This window comes from Callorhinus ursinus, unplaced genomic scaffold (genome assembly GCF_003265705.2).
Source record: "Callorhinus ursinus isolate GAN/ISIS: 27379988/994484 unplaced genomic scaffold, GSC_fseal_2.0 scaffold9, whole genome shotgun sequence".
NCBI classification, from domain to species: domain Eukaryota; kingdom Metazoa; phylum Chordata; class Mammalia; order Carnivora; family Otariidae; genus Callorhinus; species Callorhinus ursinus.
Window position 1 is genome coordinate 60,055,222 of NW_027397071.1, and position 20,599 is coordinate 60,075,820.

At 36.8% G+C, this 20,599-nt stretch overlaps 1 protein-coding gene across 2 annotated transcripts in view; it reads right to left on the reverse strand.

Moving 5' to 3' along the window:
- The window catches only part of ZFYVE9 (zinc finger FYVE-type containing 9), a 180,384-nt gene that overhangs the window by 18,910 nt on the left and 140,875 nt on the right, over positions 1-20,599 (reverse strand). For both annotated transcript variants that reach the window (XM_025871611.2, XM_025871610.2), the window contains 3 exons: positions 18,754-18,978; positions 17,111-17,193; positions 10,171-10,275 (listed from right to left, as the gene is read on the reverse strand). In XM_025871611.2, the coding sequence (XP_025727396.1) occupies positions 10,171-10,275; positions 17,111-17,193; positions 18,754-18,978 (413 nt within the window). The remainder of the gene's footprint in view (positions 1-10,170; positions 10,276-17,110; positions 17,194-18,753; positions 18,979-20,599) is intronic.

Below are 20,599 nucleotides of genomic sequence, written 5' to 3' on the forward strand. Positions count from 1 at the left end.
AGATTACTTTTTTTTTTTTTAAAGATTTTATTTATTTATTTGAGAGAGAGAGAATGAGAGATAGAGAGCACGAGAGGGAAGAGGGTCAGAGGGAGAAGCAGACTCCCTGCTGAGCAGGGAGCCCGATGCAGGACTCGATCCAGGGACTCCAGGATCATGACCTGAGCCGAAGGCAGTCGTTCAACCAACTGAGCCACCCAGGCGCCCCTCCAAAGATTACTTTTAAGTAAATTTTCTGCAAACAGGATAAGTCAGCAGGAAGATTCCTATTTAGCAAAGTCAACTAATACACTAATTTAGGTTCTCATTTGCAATTTACATTTGTATCACATGAAGAAACTGATATAATCACATATAATTTTTTTTAAAGTAAACTATCCCCAAAATGGGGCTCAAACACATGATCCTGAGATCAAGAGTCGAATGCTCTACTGACTAAGCCAGTCAGGTGCCCCACATATAGCAATTTTAAAGAATGTTATATCTATCATTTTTTCCAAATCATTAGGGTAAAGTGATTTCTAACTTGGTCTACATTAAGCAGATTAAGAAACAGTCTCAATTCAGACATTCTAAATAAATTAGCTAGCTTCTAAGAAATAATTTCCCCAGATGTCAATTTCAAGCCAAATGAGATAAACAAACTTCAAACTTCATACTAAATGAACACTTTACCTTTTTTTTTTTTAAGATTTTATTTATTTATTTGACAGAGAGATAGCAAGAGCAGGAGCACAAGCAGGGGGAGTGGGAGAGGGAGAAGCAGACTCCCCGCCGAGCAGGGAGCCCAATGTGGGGCTCGATCCCAGCACCCTGGGATCATGACCTGAGCCGAAGGCAGACGCTTAACGACTGAGCCACCCAGGCGCCCCACTTTTACCTTCTTAAAATCATGCTCATTTACACCAAGAGAAGAGTATCCCAAATATTCAAAAGACTTTGCTGACCATAAAATAAAGTTACATTTGTCATATGATGATATAATACTCAACTTTCTAGTTGTGCTATTTCTCTGCTCCATTAATTCAAACTCTGTAATATCTCTTCTATCAATCCCTATCTTCCCCAGAGTTCAAGATATAACTACCTCTTTTCTGGACATCATCATAATCTTATAACTGGTTTTTCTGCAGTTAGTCTCTGTCAGTTCTGAGCCATTCCACACGTTTCTATAATTACCAAAGCACAGTGCTGATCATGTCAATCTTTTCTACCCTGTCCTCTGCTCAAAATAACTAGCTTCCCATGCTCTTACTCCAAACCAACTTTCCTGTCTTGCTTCCCTTCCTACAATATCCTTATTTGCAGGACTACTTCTTGATGTGCTACCATTTCCCATCTCTGAGCTCTTTAGCCTTCCCTTTCATCCCCTGTATCCAAGCGTCTGAAAATGCTACCCCCCAAAACAAGGCCTAGTAAAAATACCAATTCTTGCATGTAGCCTTCTTTAATTCTCAGACACCAATGTGACTGCTTCCTTCTTTGAACTGCCATAACACACTGTTTGTACTTCTTATACTGCATCATCAACATTCAGTTTTGAATTATGATTAAGAGCAAGGACACAAGCCAGACTACCTGCATTTCCTGTCTTTGCTACTAACTCTCTGTGTGCCCTTGGGCAAGTTACTTGATTTCTCTGCGTCTCAGTTGCCTCCTCTGTAGAGGGGATAATAAAAGTAACTATTTCATACAGTTATGAGGGTTAAATATTTATAAAGTGCTTAGAACAGCACCAAGAACATACTAAGTACTGATGAAGTGTTTGCAAATAAAATTTGTATGCTTGTTCCTCCACTTTGCTTATAGAATTGTAAAGCAACCTAAAAATCAGTAGCAAGTAATTCAACCAAGTACCTCTTAGGAGATAATGGGATACAGACCCTTCCTAAGTGCTCAAGAATTAGTGAAAATGACATACTGATAAAAGGCAAGGAAACAATTGCGGTGACAACAGTATGTGCAAAATAGCTAACATCTGTGGAGTGTCAACCTCAAGCCAGGAACTGAGCTAAATGCTACCCGGGTCTTACCTCAAAAGGGGGAGATGAACCATGAGAGACTATGGACTCTGAGAAACAAACGGAGGGTTCTAGAGGGGAGGGCGCTAGGGGGATGGGTTAGCCTGGTGATGGGTATTAAGGAGGGCACATTCTGCATGGAGCACTGGGTGTTATACGCAAACAATGAATCATGGGAACACTACATCAAAAACTAATGATGTAATCTATGGTGATTAACAGAACATAATAAAATAAAATTTAAAAAAAAGACTATTTTAACATATCAAGTGAAGCAGTACAGAAGCTTTACCTTCCTGTGTTTCCCACCCCCAGAGTCTAACCATCCACAAAGATAATCCTTAAAAGCCAGTTAAAAGAATACAATTCTAGGAATGATTATGTTAGAGGAATGGGTGAATTTTTTTGGTTCACATACAATTACAGTGTCACATAGATTAGGTACCTAATAAAATAAGTTTTAATGATTTAATTCTATACACATCTATCAAGCAGTTGACAATAACTTTAGGTAGAAAGATACTGCAGAGACATGGAAAATTTATGAAAGCATTGCACCAGAGATACAATGAAGAATGAAAGACACACTCTCTGCCCTCAGGGGACTCAAAATTCAGAGCAGAAGGGGTTTCATACTCATCGGCTATACCAGTCAACAGAAGAAAGAAAGAGTGATACTGTTTGGGGGATGGAGAATTCTAGGAAGGTTTCCTAAAAGGTAAAACATTTGAATTGGCTATGAAATCAGGTGCAAAGGAAGAACACTTTGGATAAAGAGAAAATCTTGAGTGAAGGAACAGAAATAGAACTGAGTTGAGTATTAATGGAACAGGGAAGAATATCCTTTCCTGGAGATATTCTGGAACAATATAATATCCTTCCCATCAGCTGGAGTTCAACTGTGTCCAGAAGCTAGCACCCATGTTCAAGTCCTGTGGTACATTTCCTCTAAACCTACTTTGTTGTGGGTTTTTATCATGAGTAGATGTTGTACTTTGTCAAATGCTTTTTCTGCATCTATTGAAGTGATCATATGGTTTTTAACCTTTCTCTTGTTGATGTGATATATCACACTGATTGATTTATGAATATTGAACCACCTCTGCATCCCAGGAATAAATCCTACTTGATCATGGTGAATAATTCTTTTTCTGGTTAATAATTTTTGTAATCTATTGTTGAATTTGCAATTCCTTTCATTTTTTTGAAAAGAGGACTATCAAGCAGATTTTGGGGCCATCTGTTCTTGCTAGTGCTACAATGAACCTTTGAAATTATGCTTTTGTAAGTTCACATTTCTCTGAAGAATATGTGTAGTCTTGAATTAAAATAAACCAAAACTCCTATTTTAGTATCGTAGAGTGGGAAGGAATCTCAAGAGGCCATTCAGCCTAAATTATACTAGATGGGGAATTGTACAGACACATAATTTCACAGACTCTTGCATTATATCACAACCAACATAAACTTCTCTATTCCTTGGTACTGAGTAAAGGATTAACAAAACGTTGAGACTTGAGATTTTTGAAATTAGGTTAATTCTTTGGCTCTATTCCCACGGTGACCTGATACATTACTTAAAAAAAAAAAAAACTGGTATTTTACAATTATATTTAAAATTGACAAAATGTACATATATTTAAAATGTATAATCTGATGAATTTTGACATGTGTACACTCCCATAAAAACAGCATTTGAAGTCACTCTCTACTCTGTTCCATTGAGCTATACATATATATTTATAGCAAAATAATACCGTCTTGATTATTCTACCTTTAAAATAAGCCTTAAGATCAGGTAGTGTAAGTCCTTGAATTATGTTCTTTTTCCAAAGCTGTTTTGGCTAGGGGCACCTGAGTGGCTCAGTCAGTTAAGCATTTGCCTTCAGCTCAGGTCATGATCCCAGGGTCCTGGGATTGAGCCCCGCATCAGGCTCCCTGCTCAGCAGGAAGTCTGCTTCTCACTCTTCCTCTGACCCTCCACTACCCCTGCCCCCTCGCTCATGCTCTCGCTCTCAAATAAAATCTTAAAAAAAAAGTTGTTTTAGCTATTCTAGGTTCCTTGTATGTCCACATAAATTTTAGAGTCAGCATGTCAATTTTTTTTTAAAGATTTTATTTATTTATTTGACAGAGAGAGAGAGAGAGAGTGCAAGAGAGGGAACACAAGCAGGGGGAGTGGGAGAGGGAGAAGCAGGCTTCCCTCGGAGCAGGGAGCCCATTGCGGGGCTCGATCCCAGGACCCTGGGATCATGACCTGAGCCGAAGGCAGACGCTTAACAACTGAGCCACCTAGGCATCCTCCTTTAACACTTCTTATACAATAGGTCTACTGGTAATAGATTCTTTTAGCTCTTATATTTCTGAAAAGGCATTTTGCTTTTTGAAACATATTTTTACTGGGTATAAGTTGATAGGTTTTTTTTCCAGTAAAGATTCACTGTACTGTCTTGAGGCTTGAATTGTTTTGATAAGCAGTCTGCTGTCATTCCTGTAATTGTTCCTCAGCACATAATGCGGATTTTTTTCCTCTAGTTGCTTTTAAGATTCTTTAGCTCTGGTGTTAAGCAGTTTGATTAAGATAATTATAATGTTCCTTAATGTAGTTCTCATGTTTTCTGCAACTGGAATTCATTGAGCTTCCTGAATATATGGGTTTAATACTAATTTATAAAATTTCTTATCACTGGGTTTTCAAATATTTGTTGTTTACTCACCTCTTCTCTCCTATGAGGACTTCAATTATAGTGCTAGGTCAACTAACATCTCCCACAGTTCAATCATGTGCTGTTCATTTAATCTTTTTTTAAATGATTTTATTTATTCATAAATAAATAAAGACAGAGAGAGAGGCAGAGGGAGAAGCAGGCTCCCCGCTGAGCAGGGAGCCCAATGCCGGACTTGATCCCAGGACCCTGGGATCATGACCTGAGCCAAAGGCAGACGCTTAACCATGTGAGCCACCCAGGTGCCCATGTTCATTTAATTTTTAAGTCTTTTCTCTTTGTGTCTCATTTTGGATAGTTTCTATTGCTATGTTTTTAAGTTTACTAATTTCTTCTTCAGCAGTGTCTAATCTACCATTAATTTCATCCAGCATATTTTTCATTTCACTGTCATTTTCATTTCTTGAAGTCTGATTTGGGTCTTTTTGATATTTTTCATGTCTGTCCTTAACATGCTTGTGCCTTGATCCTATTAAGCCTTTCTCTTAAGCTTGATAGGTAGGATCAGGGCAGCCTGAACTTGCGGATAACTTGGTTCAGCAGGAATAATCTGCCCCTAGTTCACTCTAGTTGGTAAGAATACAAACTATGCCTGGCCCTGTGGGAATTGTTTTACATGTATCTTTCCAGTGCTTTTCTCACATACATACACTGATTAGTAGTCAGCTGAAGATACAGTGGGACCCTCCTGTATATCTCCATAGTTCTTTTATTTCCAGTAATCTGGTTTGCAAATTCTAGCCATCATGACCTCCCTACATTCTCAACTCTCTCTTGAATCCAGGGAGACCTCTAGGTTCAGTATGGGTTTCCCTTACCTGCACTATGGCCTGGAAACATCAGACAGTAAAGTAGGGCAATCACAGAGCTCAACTTCTCTGCCCCACTGCCATTTTTCTTTCTTTTTTAACTTATTTTGTTTTGAAGTTTAGCTATTTAAAGTGGACCTGTGTGTGAATGTGCCAGAACTGCTATAACAATGTATCACAAAGTGGATGGCTTAAACAACAGAAATTTATGGTCTCACAGTTCTGGAGGCTGAAAGTCCAAAATCAAGATGTTGGCAGAACTGGCTCCATTTGAGGGCTATAAAAGAAGGATTTGTTCTGGGCTTCTCTCCTTGACTTGTAGGTGGTCATCTTCTCCTTATGTCTCCCTACATCTTCTTCCCTTTGGGGAAGAAGATGGGTCCAAATTTCCCCTTCTTATAAGGACATCAGTTATACTGGATTAGGGCTCATTCTAATGGCTTCATTTTAATTTGATTACCTCTGTAAAGGCCCTAAAGTTAGCCCTAAAGTCATATTGATAACTGTTAAAATGATGTCTATAAAAATCAGTTTAGTATAGTGGCTAGGAGTAAGGACATTGGAACCAGACTGCCTGGGTCTGATTATTATAAATTGTTATAACTAAACACATGTTAGTTAATACAATGATCAAAATAATCTCATCATTGTAACATGAGTAGGATTACCTAAACCAACAGAGAACCTGAGTGGCCTTGATGAAGGAGATTAGAGAATTTATATACAAAGACTACTTTATTTATTAAATTTTCTATGCTGTCAGAAGTACTGTCTTCTAGCTTTCTCAGCTTAAAATCTTTCCTTAGTGGCCCCCTCTCTCCACAGTTTACATACAGCTGCCAAAACTCAGGTTTCTAAAGCTCACTTTAAGTCACTTCTCTGCTTCCGAACCTACACAATCTATTTACAGATGATCATATTAAAGTCTAGATTCCTTTGCCTGACTTCTGAAGGCCTTTGAAAGCCCAGCAGTCTCCCTGTACAACTCCACTGTCTACTTTAGCCTCTTCTTCACTGGGCAGGTTGTTGTCTTCTATCCTCCTTTCAAAACAAGTCCATTCCTGGTGCTTTCCTGCCTTTTTTTCTGCAGGCCATCTATCACCCTTTTCACTTGTTATTTTACACCCTCTCTTTCTAGTGCCTAAACATCATTCACTGTCCATTTCAAATCTTTTATTAATTTACACTTTAAGACATTTACATGAACACTTACAAACCTGTCCTACATGGGAACATGCTGCTCGGGCTGGTAGGATTCAGGATCAACAGGAAATGAAGGAACATTCCTGACTGCTCCATTTATTGGAGCTCTCCTTTCTCTGAACTTTTAGCAAACTTACATAAGTGTCAGCACTTGTTTTCACATTGTTTTATCTATACTAGTTCTGTTTCATGTCTTCATTCAATAGATATTTCTTGTGCAATTACTCTTAACTAGGCCGTCTGCTAATGATACAGTGGTAAACAAGACAGACATAGTTCCTCATTGAAATAAGTCTGAAGAAGGAATTACAAATATAATGAGCATTACATACACAGTATGTGTAGAATTCTAGAGATGTTCATAACAGGGAGAGTCACCCCAGTTCGGAGGTAACTAAAAGCTTATCTATCATCTAAGCTGACACCTGAAAAATGAGTGAGAGTTAGGCAGGTAATGAACAGGGAAAGTGTGCATCAATAAGGAAACAGCTTGTGCAAAGGCTTTAGAGCAAAAGAGAACACAGTCTAGAAAATAAGGAAGACTATGGGTATCAATAAAGAAAAGTAAATAAAAGGAAAAATGGAATATTATCATGAGTAAATAATATATAAGAAATTACTTTTTTTCAACTACAAGGTGAAGAATTATTACCAATACAATTCAGATGTCCAAGACTGAGAGAGAAACACTGAACTGAATTGAAATAAACAAACATAAAATATGATTTGAAATAAAAACTGAATTAGAAGGGAAGTCAGTCTGCTAAATCAAATAAGAAAAATTAGTAATATATAGTTGGTAAATTTTATTGAAAATGAAATGCAATAAACAAGAAGAAATACAGTTACTGTTTTTGAAAAAATATATCTGAACCTGCACAACCATAAACCTAGGAGGCAGATAAAGACAGGTAATATAAATGGCAGTTGTTGCCATAAATGTCCTAGGTCAGTACTGAAATAACTATGGAGGCCTCATAGCTCTTTACTTTTATAAACAGATCCAATTCCCAAGCACCATCTTGCAAACACCAAGGATAGCAATGTATATTACCTGCCTGAAGAGCACATCTGATTATCTTACTTCAGGACAAAAAGCTCCCAGAAAGCAAGCATCAAGTTCTTAACTCATCTTCGTATTTCATATCACAGAATATATTTAATAAATGTGGAATAAAAAATAGAAGTTCAAATTTGAGAAATAAAACGTGTTTTCAAAGCATATCTCTTTTAAGACTATTTAGGGCACAAATTATACAAAAATCAGTTCATTTTAAAGATTTGGCGCTACCTAGTCTAGTCTATTCCTATTTGATATTCCAAGGTAGGACTATCTATCTAATAGATAAAAACTGCTAATTGTATCACAAAAAAAATAAAGCACACGTTCTAGCTACTATTTTCTATAGTCCTGAAAAAAGCCATTGCATTGAAAGCCATGGGTAAAAGCTTTCTTCATATAGGTCATTCTCATAAAATTCATTCTCCTGAGTTTATAAATCCAGTAAGACATTTACATGATTCTAAGTGAAAGTACAAAATGTTTGAGTGTACAAATAAATGATGAATAAGTGGCTGAATGAAGGGGGAAAAAAGGAAGAAAAAAATGAAAAAAAGAGAGGGAAGGAGGCAATTTACTTTATACCAAGAAATAGTGGAAGGAGAAATTGGGGACTTACCATCCTTTTAATAAAATAACAAATTTTGGGACGCCTGGGTGGCTCAGTCAGTTAAGCATCTGCTTTCAGCTCAGGTCATGATCCCAGGGTCCTGAGATGGAGTCCCGCATTGGGCTCCTTGCTCAGTGGGGAGCCTTCTTCTCCCTCTCCCTCTGCCTGCCACTCCCTCTGGTTGTGTGCGTGTGCAAACATGCACGTTCGCGCGCTCTCTCTCTCTCAAATAAACTAAATCTTTAAAGATAATAAAATAACAAATTTTAACCATTATTATATCAAACTAAGTTTCAAAATAAGATTTTTCTTTTAAACCATATGATTACTGTTGGACATTTTACAACTAATTTTAAGAAACTTGAATTTAAGAAAGACTTTTTTCTTGACATTTGCAACGATGTGGATGGAACTAGAGGGTGTTGTAGTAAGCGAAATAAATCAATCAGAGAAAGACTATTATTATATGATCTCACTGATACGGGGAATTTAAGAAACAAAACAGAGGATCATAGGGGAAGAGAGGGAAAAAATAAAACAAGACTAAATCAGAGAGGGAGACAAACAATAAGAGACTTAACCTTAGCAAATAAACTGAGGGTTGCTGGCGGGGAGGGGGTTGGGGGGATCGGGTAACTGGGTGAGGGACATTAAGGAGAGCACATGATGTAATAAGCAATGGGTATTATATAAGACTGATGAATCACTGAACTCTACACTTCTGAAACTAATAATACATTATATGTTAATTGAATTTAAATTTAAAAAAAAGAAAAAAGAATTACTGACCTTCCCCTAAATCTGCATTTTAATAGGTTCAAAACCTGCAACTAAAACCACTCTGATCAACTAAAGAATCCTAAGCAGCCACCGAAGAGAAATGCAGAAAGCTGAGAATTCCCAGGACAAAATGGGTGGAGGATTTTAGCTCCAAATTCCTTGCTTCTAACAACATTTTTTTTTAACAATATAGTATTTTTATGAAAAAAAAAAGAAAGACTTCACATGGCACATAGGCAAAGAGCACTGTTTACATAATTCTGTAATTGTGGCAAAATTTCATTATAGTTATAAAATACAGCTTAATCCAAAATGCAACCATTTATTTGCTTTTGAAACCTTACTTAAAATTCATTTCAGGAGTTAATGCTTAAATGTTAAGTATTGTCAAAAATAATATATACTTACAAGAAGAGGGAAAAATGAAAAGATCCCACCACTAGTGTTACAGATACACAGTTAATTTTATACCTTAATCGAAATGCAAATCTATCACTAATTATCATGGTATCAAAAGTACAGTCAAGGGCGCCTGGGTGGCTCAGTTGGTTAAGTGACTGCCTTCGGCTCAGGTCATGATCCTGGAGTCCCGGGATCGAGTCCCACATCGGGCTCCCTGCTCAGCAGGGAGTCTGCTTCTCCCTCTGACCCTCTTCCCTCTCATGCTTCCTATCTCGCATTCTCTCTCTCTCTCAAATAAATAAATAAATAAAATCTTTTAAAAAAAAAAAAGTACAATGACACAACTAATTACTAAATAAATCACAAACCTAACATTTTGATTTTCTGTCATGAAATTCCTCATCACTGATCTAAGTCATATAGTATTCTGAACTGACTTCACTGTCAATTAAAAAATGAAATTTGTATATATATACTACTTATTTATATATAATCATGTATTTTTCATTTTTACTTGTGTATTTAACAATGAAAAGTATGCCTTCATGGTAAATCTTACCTCATTGTATCTGTTGCTGGGAATTTTGATACTGGTTTTCCGAACTTCCATATCAATCACCAAACCTTGAACTACTGGCAATGTATACTGGTAATTTCTGAAGTCCTGGGAAAAAGCAGATTGAAGTAGAATAAAGAATTCATCAATGGCAGGATCTGATTTATAGTCATAAAAGCAGCACAAATGGAAAGAATGTAAAAATTAAAATATCCCATTAATTTAAATAATAAGGAAATGTATAATGAAAACCCTAATGTGTATATTCTAACTCTCTAATTAGACTGTAAATTCTCATAAGGAAGTAGACCTAACAGTCTCATATACACCTTATATACAATATTAAACAAATATTTGAATGCTTATTACTCTGCTTTATCACCACTTAACATTTTTTGTATTTGTTAACTATCTCCTCCCTCTAAAGTAAGGTCTAAAGAGGATAGGGACTACCCTACTAAAGAGGGTAGGTACTCTCACTTGTTTCCTTCTTGTTATATCCCAAATGCCTGGAACAGCCTAGGCACTCAATGAATACTTGTAGGGTAAAACACATACACATGCACACACACCACATCCAGTGTGGCTGAAGCAAAGTGAGCAAGACTCGTAGGAGTTCTGGTCAAAGTGACAGCACAAAGCTAGATTTCACAGAGTTTTGTAGGCCACCCTAAGGACCTTTGCCTTTACTGTGAGAAGGTTTTTGACCTACTTTAACAGATTTCTGTAAAGAATAGCCGGAAAGGGAACAAGGATAGAAGAAAGGAGATCAGATAAACATATAAAAATAATTTAGGCAAGAGACAGTGATAACTTGGGCCAAAGTGTTAACAGTTCAAAAGGTGGTGAGAAGTTATCAGATTCTAGATATATTTTGAAGAGGTAACTGATAATATATGTCACTGGATTGAATGTGGAAAAAAAGAGAATCAAAGATGATTCTGAATTATATGGACTGGGCAATTATAAGACTGTATTGCCATTTACTGAGAGGCAGAACATGATGGGAAGGGGAAAGTGGCAAGTCAGAAGTCTGCAGAAGAACCAAGAAAGAAAGGTGTCCTAGAAGCTAAGAAAAGAAAATGTATAGATACTGGTAAGCTGTTGGATGGAACGATGTGAAAATTGTCTTCTGACTGCTTCTATTAACTCAGGGAAATTGGGGCTGAGTCATCAGCTGAAAGTGAGAAAAGAGGCACTGGAAATTTGAGAAAACATGAGAATAGGAATGTGTTAAGGATCAGGAAAGATTGCCAGGTAAGTCTGAGAGCCTCTTTAATGGTACTGGTCATGCATCTAAAGTGAGACCAGTGAATAGGCTACTCTTTTTGTCTTCATCCACATTCAGGCTTGGATAAAGTTACCAATAAAGGAAGAAGTAGATCCATACAGGTATGGTCAATTTACCTTTTTTTTTAAGATTTTATTTATTTATTTTAGAGAGAGAAAGAGTGTGAGTGCGGGGGAGAATCTCTGCATGGAGCCCCATGAGAGGCTTGATCTTAGGACCCTGAGATCATGACCTGAGCTGAAACCAAGAGTCAGTTGTAGGACGCCTGGGTGGCTCAGTCCGTTAAGCATCTGCCTTCGGCTCAGGTCATGATCCCAGGGTCCTGGCATCGAGCCCTGCATCAGGCTCTCTGCTCAGTGGGGAGCCTGCTTCTCCCTCTGCCTGCTGCTTCCCCTGCTTGTGTGCTCTCTCTCTTTTTCTTTCTCTGATAAATAAAATCTTTAAAAAAAAAAGTCAGTTGCTTTGACTGAGCCACCCAGGTGCCCCAACTGACTTTTGTTAAGGGTGTAAAGGCAAGTAAATAAAGAAAGGATAGTCTTTTCAACAAATGGTACTGGAACAATTGGACATACGAATGGGAAAAAAAAAAAAGAGTTTCTAACAATGCCTCAATCATAAACAAAAATTAACTAAAAATGGACCATAGACCTAAATATAAAACATAAAAATAAAACTGTAAGCCTTCTACAAAGAAACATGGGAGAAAATATTTATGATGTCATTCTAGTCAGTAAGTTCTTAGATATCATATAAAAAGCATGCTCCATAAAAAAATTAAGACATTGAACATTAGGGGTGCCGGGGTGGCTCAGTCGGTTAAGAGTCTGCCTTTGGCTCAGGTCATGACCCTGGGGTCCTGGGATGGAGCCCGGAATCAGGGTCCCTGCTCAGCGGGGAGCCTGCTTCTCCCTCTTCCCCTGCTTTTGCACTCTCTCTCTCCCTCTCAAATAAATAAATTAAATCTTTAAAAGAAAGAATTGAACTTTAACAAAGTTAAAAACTTCTGTTCTGTGAAAGACACTGTTAAGAGAATAAAAAGATAAACCACAGACTGGGAGAAAATATAACAAATGATACAGATCTGGACTTATATTCAGAATACATGAAAAACTCTCAAAACAACAACAAAATAATGATATTTTTTAAATGGGCAAAAATCCAAAGATTCACTAAAAAGATATAAAGAGGGTAAATTAGCACATGAAAAAAAATGCTCTGAATCATTCATCATAAAAAGCATACAAATTAAAATCACAAAAATTAAGACCACTAAACTCCTACTGGAATGGCAAAAATTAAAAACAAAAAAAGAGAAATAACAAGTGCTGGCAAAAAAAAAAAAGAATTCTTGTATATTCCTTGTGAATGCAAACTACTAGAGGCATGTTGGAAAAGAGTTTCACAGTTCTTTATAACACTAAATGCACAATATGGTTCAACTATCCTATTCCAGCTATTTACCCAAGAGAAAGGAAAACTAATGTTCACTCAAAATTTCATACATGAATGTTTATAGCAGCTTTATTCATAGTTACCAAAAATGAGAAACAACCCACAGATCCATCAACAGGTAAATGGATAAACTGTGGTTCATACATACAGCTGAACACTACAAAGCAATAAAGATGAATGGACTATGGATATTGAACAAAATAGGTCTCTGTTAATCACTCTTTGGCCAGTCTAATTTATAGGGCCTCAGCCAAAGAACCAAAGATAAGTAGAGGAAAAAGATTATTTCCTCTCCAACAACATACATAACAACACAGATGAATTTCAAATGCATTATGGTAAGTAAAAGTCAGACTGAAAAGGCTATGTACTGTATAATTCCAATTATAGGACAGTCTAGAAAAGCTAAAACTATAGGGACAGAGGATCAATGGGGTGCACTAGCAAATTTTCTGGAGTGACAGAACTGTTCTACATCTTAATTGCAACAGTGGTGGTAACATAATTCTTTACATTTGTCAAAACTCTTAGAAGTATACTCCACGAAAGGTGAATTTTTTTAAGAAAGGTAAATTTAACTAGGGTTTACATTTTGCTGAGCCAACACAACAGAGGGTAAGAGAGAGAGAGAAACTAGAATTATGTCCAAAAAAAAAAGTGATTTTAATGATGAAACCATGGAATCTTAAGATAGGGAGAGATAAAAGCAAGGGGAATGAGAGACAGCGGAAAAGTGTTAGAATCAATACGACTGTAGGTCCTAGTTTGCTAGAGACAGAGAAGGGGGTAAAGGGGTTTAAAACAAGTCTCCTTCAAATGTGCCACTTTGAACTGAAGACAACTGAGATTCAAGAGAAACTTTTGCCCTCGTCTAAACTACCTAGAAGAATCTAAATTGAGGGGTTTCTCAGAATTAGAGTTATTACCAGAGATAAATTCCATCTGAGTGACCCATCTGTATGGTAGGGCAAACATCTAAGTACCAAACATGTGCTCTTATTCTTATTGCCTTGTGAACTGCCCTCCTCCCTTTGGAAGCCCCAGGTCCCTATCCCATTCCTTAGCTGAGGATGGCATATATAATTCATTTTACCTTTCTGTCTTTGAACCCCTTATGTATGTGAGGTTCTCATATATACAAAGTTAAATTTAATTTTCTCCTGTTAATCTGTTTCATGTCAATTTAATTCTTAGACCAGCTGGAAGTATCTTTGAAAGACAGAGAAAAAATTTTCCTCCCTAACAGTGGTGATGGAGAGCAAGATACTTCAGTAGATAATCCACTAAAAGTTTGTATAAGTGAACTGATATAGGCCATAAAACTAGATTACTAGTTTTTGCTAGTTTATGCTACTAGATTATAGGATAAATATCTCCTTTTCATTCTAAAGCAGATTATAATCAGTAAGAAAAATTACCTTGTCAAAGGTATGACAAGGCACATGATATCAGGGGGGCTGGAGACTGAGTTCAATCACATGGCCAATGACTCAATCAATCACACCTAGGTAAAGAAAGTCCAATAAAAACTCAGGACACAGAAGTTCAGGTGCTTACTCTGTGCATGTTATATATCAATGTATTAGCAGAGTGACATGTCCCAGAGGACACAGAAGCTTCTTGTGTGGGATCCTCCCAGAACTTGTACTATGTGTCTCTTCTTTTGACTGGCCCTGATTTGTATTTCCTTTACTATAATAAAACTGTAATGACAAGTATAGTATACTTTGCTGAGGTCCGTGAATCATTCCAGGGAATTATCAAAACTGAGAGGGCAGTGGAAATGCTAACATTTGTATCCAGTTAGTCAGATGTATGGGTAGCCTGGGAACCCCTAAACTTGAAGCTGGTTTCTGAAGTAGCAACAGTCTTGTAAAGAAATGTGCCTTTAGGGGTGCCTGGGTGGCTCAGTCCTTAAGCATCTGCCTTCGGCTCAGGTCATGATCCCAGGGTCCTGGGATCGAGCCCCGCATCAGGCTCCCTGCTCTGAGGGAAGCCTACTTCTCCCTCCCCCACTCCCCCTGCTTGTGTTCCCTCTCTTGCTGTGTCTCTCTCTGCCAAATAAATAAAAATCTTGAAAAAAAAATATTTATAGGAATACAAAAATATCCAGCACCCACAAAAGGAAAAATATTTGGCATCCAATAAAAAATTTAAAAATACCAAGCATGCTTGAAGCAGGAAAATACAGCTCAAAGTAAGGGGGTAGTTAATCAATGGAAACTGAACTAGAACTTATAGAGGTGTTAGAATTACCAAACAAGGACATTCTAATAGTTACTATGATCATATTCCAGATGTTCAAAAATTTAAGTACAGGCATACAGGATCTAGAAAAAGACTTAAGTCAAACTTCTAGAGATGAAAATTATAATGAGATCACCCCCCCAAAAAAGATGGAACTGGCAGCTTTAACAATACAAAATAAAAGATTACTGAACTTGAAGACACAACAATAAAAAACATCCAAAATGAAATATAGAGGGAAAAAAAAGATTGAAAAAGAAAAAAAGAAAAAGAAGCATTAGTGAGCTGTGAAACAATTTCAAGTAGCCTAATATGTCTGTAACATTAGAGTCCCTAAAGGAGAGGAAGAGGTAGACAGAAAATGTTATTTGATGAAAACTATAAAATCACAAAACTAAGAAGCTCAATAAACCCCAAGTACAACAAACACACACACAAAAAACATATAAAGGCACATAATCATATTGCTCAAAACTGGTGATAAAAAGAAACACCTTAAAGCAAACAGAGAAGGAAAAAACATTACGTAGAGAGGAACAAAGAGGGAAAATAGACTCCTCGTCGGAAACAATGCAAACCAGAAAACAGTACAGCAATTATTATTCATCTTTAAAATACTCAAAGAATAAAACTGCCAACCTAGAATTCTACATCCAGCAAAAATATCTTTCAAATATGAAGGTAAAATAAAGATGTTGTTAGAAATAAAAATGCCAAACAAGTTTCTCACCAGAAGACCCAAACGACAAGAAATGTTATAGGAAATCTTTCAGGCAGAAGGAAAATGACACTAGATGGAAATATAGATTTACACAAAGGAATGAATATCACTGAAAATGTCAACAACATAGGTAAAGCTACAAGAGTTTTTCTTATTATTTAAACCTCATTAAAACATAATTGAAACTATAACAACAACTGCATGACAGACTGAGGAAATAAATCCATTCCCCAAAAAGCAACTAAAAAGCTGGTAAACAGTTTTAAAAAACAATCATTACGATGCTCTGGAATTAGACCAAAGGCATACAACACACTGAGATGTGTTTATTCATGAAAGCTACTAACTTCAAGCAAGCACAGTAGAGCTGAGTCTGTGATCTTGCTTGGGGCTGCACCCTAGCCCTCTCAGGTAGTTCAAGGTAGTTTGTGAAAACAATAAGCTCTGCTACATGAAGGATCTTACTTGATTTGGAGTGGTATAAGCTACAGTGGTAATCTCAGTAGCTAGTGAAAATGGAGGGCCAGCAGCTCAGTTAGCTTGAGGTTGTTAGCCTGTTTGGGGTAAGTAACAAGCAGGCAAACTAGACAGATATTTAACAAAGGTTCTGGGAGCTGAGAAAGCCATAGCGAGCTTCATAAACTCTCCAAATACCCAGGACTGAAGTTAGTCTGTGCACATGTACAGCAAAGACCTTAGTGGGCCCAAGTCAACCAATATCCTTAGTCAACAGAGTCAGAGCCTGTGCATGTGCAAAGGCACATGGGAAAGCCTGGGGAAAGGAAAAGAATAAAGTTTGAATCCCAACCTGTACACAAATCCAACAGAAAAGAATGAATACCTTACTCGCTTGAAGTATTCGAATAAATCTCTGAGCAATCCTGGGCTAAGCTATACAGACAAAGGGGACACTGATATGACAGTACGCTTAAAATAAAAACAAGACAGAATGCTAGGTGCTTTAATTACACATTACCTCTAGTCCTCACAATAATCCTGCAAGGTCACTTAGATAGTAAGTGTATAATGAAGGGCTGAAATCCTGTACTATTTTCACTCCAAAGCTCCATATACTTTCCAAAGAATATGTATGTTGTTCTTTTCCTACAGCATAAAATCTTCACCTGCCTGAAGCAGCAGGGGTATGGCTACTAACAAAAAATGAAATCCCTCTCTTCCTTCTCCTGTACAAACCCCAGTAAGAAAGAAGAAAATAAAAATCTCCAACTTACTGCAAGAAGATTCATGATGGTATGCCCCGTCTCTCCAAACAATGGCTTCCGAAATCTGACACTGAAGAGTGGGCAGGGATAAACTATGGAAATGAGAAGTAATGAGACTAAGTTTAACAGTAAAAGGGAAATACCATGGTTCATAAAATTTTCAAAATATAACTGTAATAGCTGTTTTAGATCATGTGAAATTTAGAGGTCAAAAGTATTTAGCATGGTAGCATCAAAGACAAATTCTGAGCCTTCTACAAACCATACCAGAGTAAGTCTTTTGATGACCAGAATGAGCCTTTTGATGCAGCTGTCTTAAAAATGAACTACAAAGTCTCAGGAAGCACTCTTCTTCAAACTGGATTAATATGATCCGGGAAACAAATCTCCCCTAATTCTTCTGTGTTCACTCTTATATACCTCCCAACCAGGGTCCTCCTTAGAATAGCCAAACATGAGGCGGCCTATTCCCTGGCTTACTCCTTGAACTTTATGGGATGAACTGCCTGTACAAGACAGGAAGATATATAGGTTGTTTCCTCTGCATACAATCCTTTCCTTTCCCTACTTAACATTTAGCTGATTCATATGCCTCTTTCACAATTCAGTCCAAAAGCAAATTGGTCCAAGAAATGTTTCTTATCCAACTCCTTCATTCTTGGTGAAGTTAGAGTCCATCTTGGAACTCCAAAAGAACTTTGTTAACTTTGAACATGTGTTTTAACACAATTACTCCTGTAATCATAATTTCTGTATTTCAAAGGTTACTAAGAGCCTATAACCATGTCTTAGCTATTTCTGAATTCCCAGGATTTGTTACAAATGGTAGGCCTTTATTAAATTCTTACTGAACGAATGAATAAGTAAAAGAATGAAGCTGACTTGGTGAAAACATATACTATTTTATGGTTCATAAAATAGTTTTTCATTATTTCGTTTGATCCTCTTAACAATCTTACAAAATGTAAAAGGCAAGTATTATTTTTTCCAGTTCCAAAGAAACTGATTGAATGGCTTGCCCAAAGGTACAGAACTAGGAAGTCATGGAGTTAAGAACCTTGCTCAAATGGTTCGATTCCTAGACCATGGCAATTCTGATCAGGTGAATATATAGTTTAAAATAAAGCTTGCATTTAAGGTTTATTGTCTTAAAAACAACAACAAAAACAAAAACAAAACTCACAACTTAGTTGTGCTGCTTCCACCATGGGCAAGGAAGCTATTCTATTGCTCACTTTACCAACTCAAAGTGATCTCTACACCACTAGTTTACAGTATCTATTATGTAAGATATAATTTGTCATAACTATTTTCCAACAAAATAGCAAAAAAATGTTCACTACAGATACTGTAAAAAGTTACTTGTTAAATTCCAATACATTTTTCTGAAGATGAACTTTTATTTATCAATGAAGTATAAAACTAGTAAGTTTACAAGGTACTGAATAATCACTAACTTCCTAATTTGAGATTTTTAGTACTTACCATTAAAGCTAAAATAAGTAAAGACAATGGGCAAATTTAGCTTAGCTAGTTCAAAAGACTTCTGCTGGATTATATCACTGGTGGGGAGGGGGTCTGAGTATATCAGGCCTTTATTTAGCCATCATGTCTTGGTCATATAGCATGGAAGAAGCTATTTTACTACTTACGTCGATATTCAGCTCCAAGTCTCAACATTAGCCGGATGGGAAACACTTTAGCCCAAGGAGTTTCCCATTTCTGGATGAGAATCCCAAACAAGTAAGGTGGGGTTGGGAGTACTAGGTCTTGCAGTGACTGGTAGGTAGACGTCACATATAAGAATCCACCATGTTCTTTACTGCCAAGGAAACTCTGACTGAAGAAGGAATGTCCCAAGTTGCCCACAACATTTCCTAAAACAAAAAGTTCATTAATTATTCTCTATCAATAAATCAATCATATTCTTAGTAATCATACTTAACATTGGGCCAGACACGGCCGAACACTTAACTCCCAAACTTTCACTATGAAAGACATGTTTATGAAGTTGTTTTTTAAAATAAAGGTATTTATTAAATGAAAATTTGTTTTCCAATTTTATCAGGGCCTCTGGTGAGCCTGAAATAGCTTGTATTATTACACTGTAGAAGTCCACCTAGTTAAAAACCAAAAATGTTGATGCCTTCCTTAGATTAGACAGCTCTACTGTATGAATTACTTTAGAGGTCTCAGGGTAAGAATTACTGCCTCAAAAGTCATGAAAAAATGTTACTACTAGGTACCTGCTCTCGCAGAGCTTACAATCTCATTCGGTGAATAAAGTCAACTCATGAACATAATGAATTAAGACAATAAGTACAGTTATGTATGAGACAGTGAGGTTAGAAAATTTACAGAGAAGGTAGTATCATAGGATTTATGTTTGTAGTTGTGGGTGAGACAAATATGAAACATAACGTAGGGTTTATTTAAATTCATATTAGTTTTTCTCTTTTAGCTGCGAAAGCTCTTGACTAAGCACTTTCTAATTCAAAATTTTTTAAATGAAACAGTGACAAATCAGCCTTTCATTAGAAGACATTTTCCTCAGTTCAGAATTACAAAAGAAGAAGAGCTGTCCCATAATGGTAGATAGGTTCCCTAGACATGTGTAAGCTTCCTCCGATATTTCTCAAAGAAATAACAGCAAATGCAGAAATCCTCATCAGCAAACTTAATGCTTACTTTCCTGGAAAACTAGAGTCTGTTCACAGAACAGCTCAGTGATGGGTCACAGATTCTTTAAGTGAAGTAGGAAGCTATGTTGATAGTAGGGTCCACAAGTGAAGGGAACAATTCCCCACAAAACTCAGAGAAGCTCTGTGGCTGAGAGCCATGTTCACCTGAACATTATGATCTGCAATACATTTGGGGCAGTCCTCTTGCCTCAGGATTAATCAAATCTGGCTACACATCTGAACTGCTGGGCCAGATCTATAAAAACAAAAAAAAGTCCCCATATCCAGGAAGCAGTATGGTATTTTGGGGGGAAAAAAAATCACAGATTGTAGAGTCACAGAGGTATGGGTTTGAATACTAGTTCAATCACTATTATGTGATTTGGGGGCAAGTTATTTGACTTCTGCAAGCTTCAATATCTGTATAAAATAGGGGGAAATTATAAATTTCAGACCTGCTGTGAAGAATAAATGTGAATTTATGCAAAATGCCTAACAGCACATGGCACACAATGTGTTCTCAAAAACTTGCAACTACTATTGTTATAATGTATATATACATATAATGATCAGCCAAATATTATAGGATTTTCTTTGCTTTATCAAAGATTTTAGAGTAAGGTTTGTATAAATTTTCATCTTTTAACCTGGGGGAGGAGAAGAATGGGAGGTAAAAGAGATGAAAGGTATTTTTTCCATCCATAATGGAGATTATACAATATCATTCCTCTAAAGTTCTAGTGAGAGCATAATGTTTATGGGTTTTTTTTAAAAGATTTTATTTATTTATTTGACAGAGAGCACAAGCAGGGGGAGA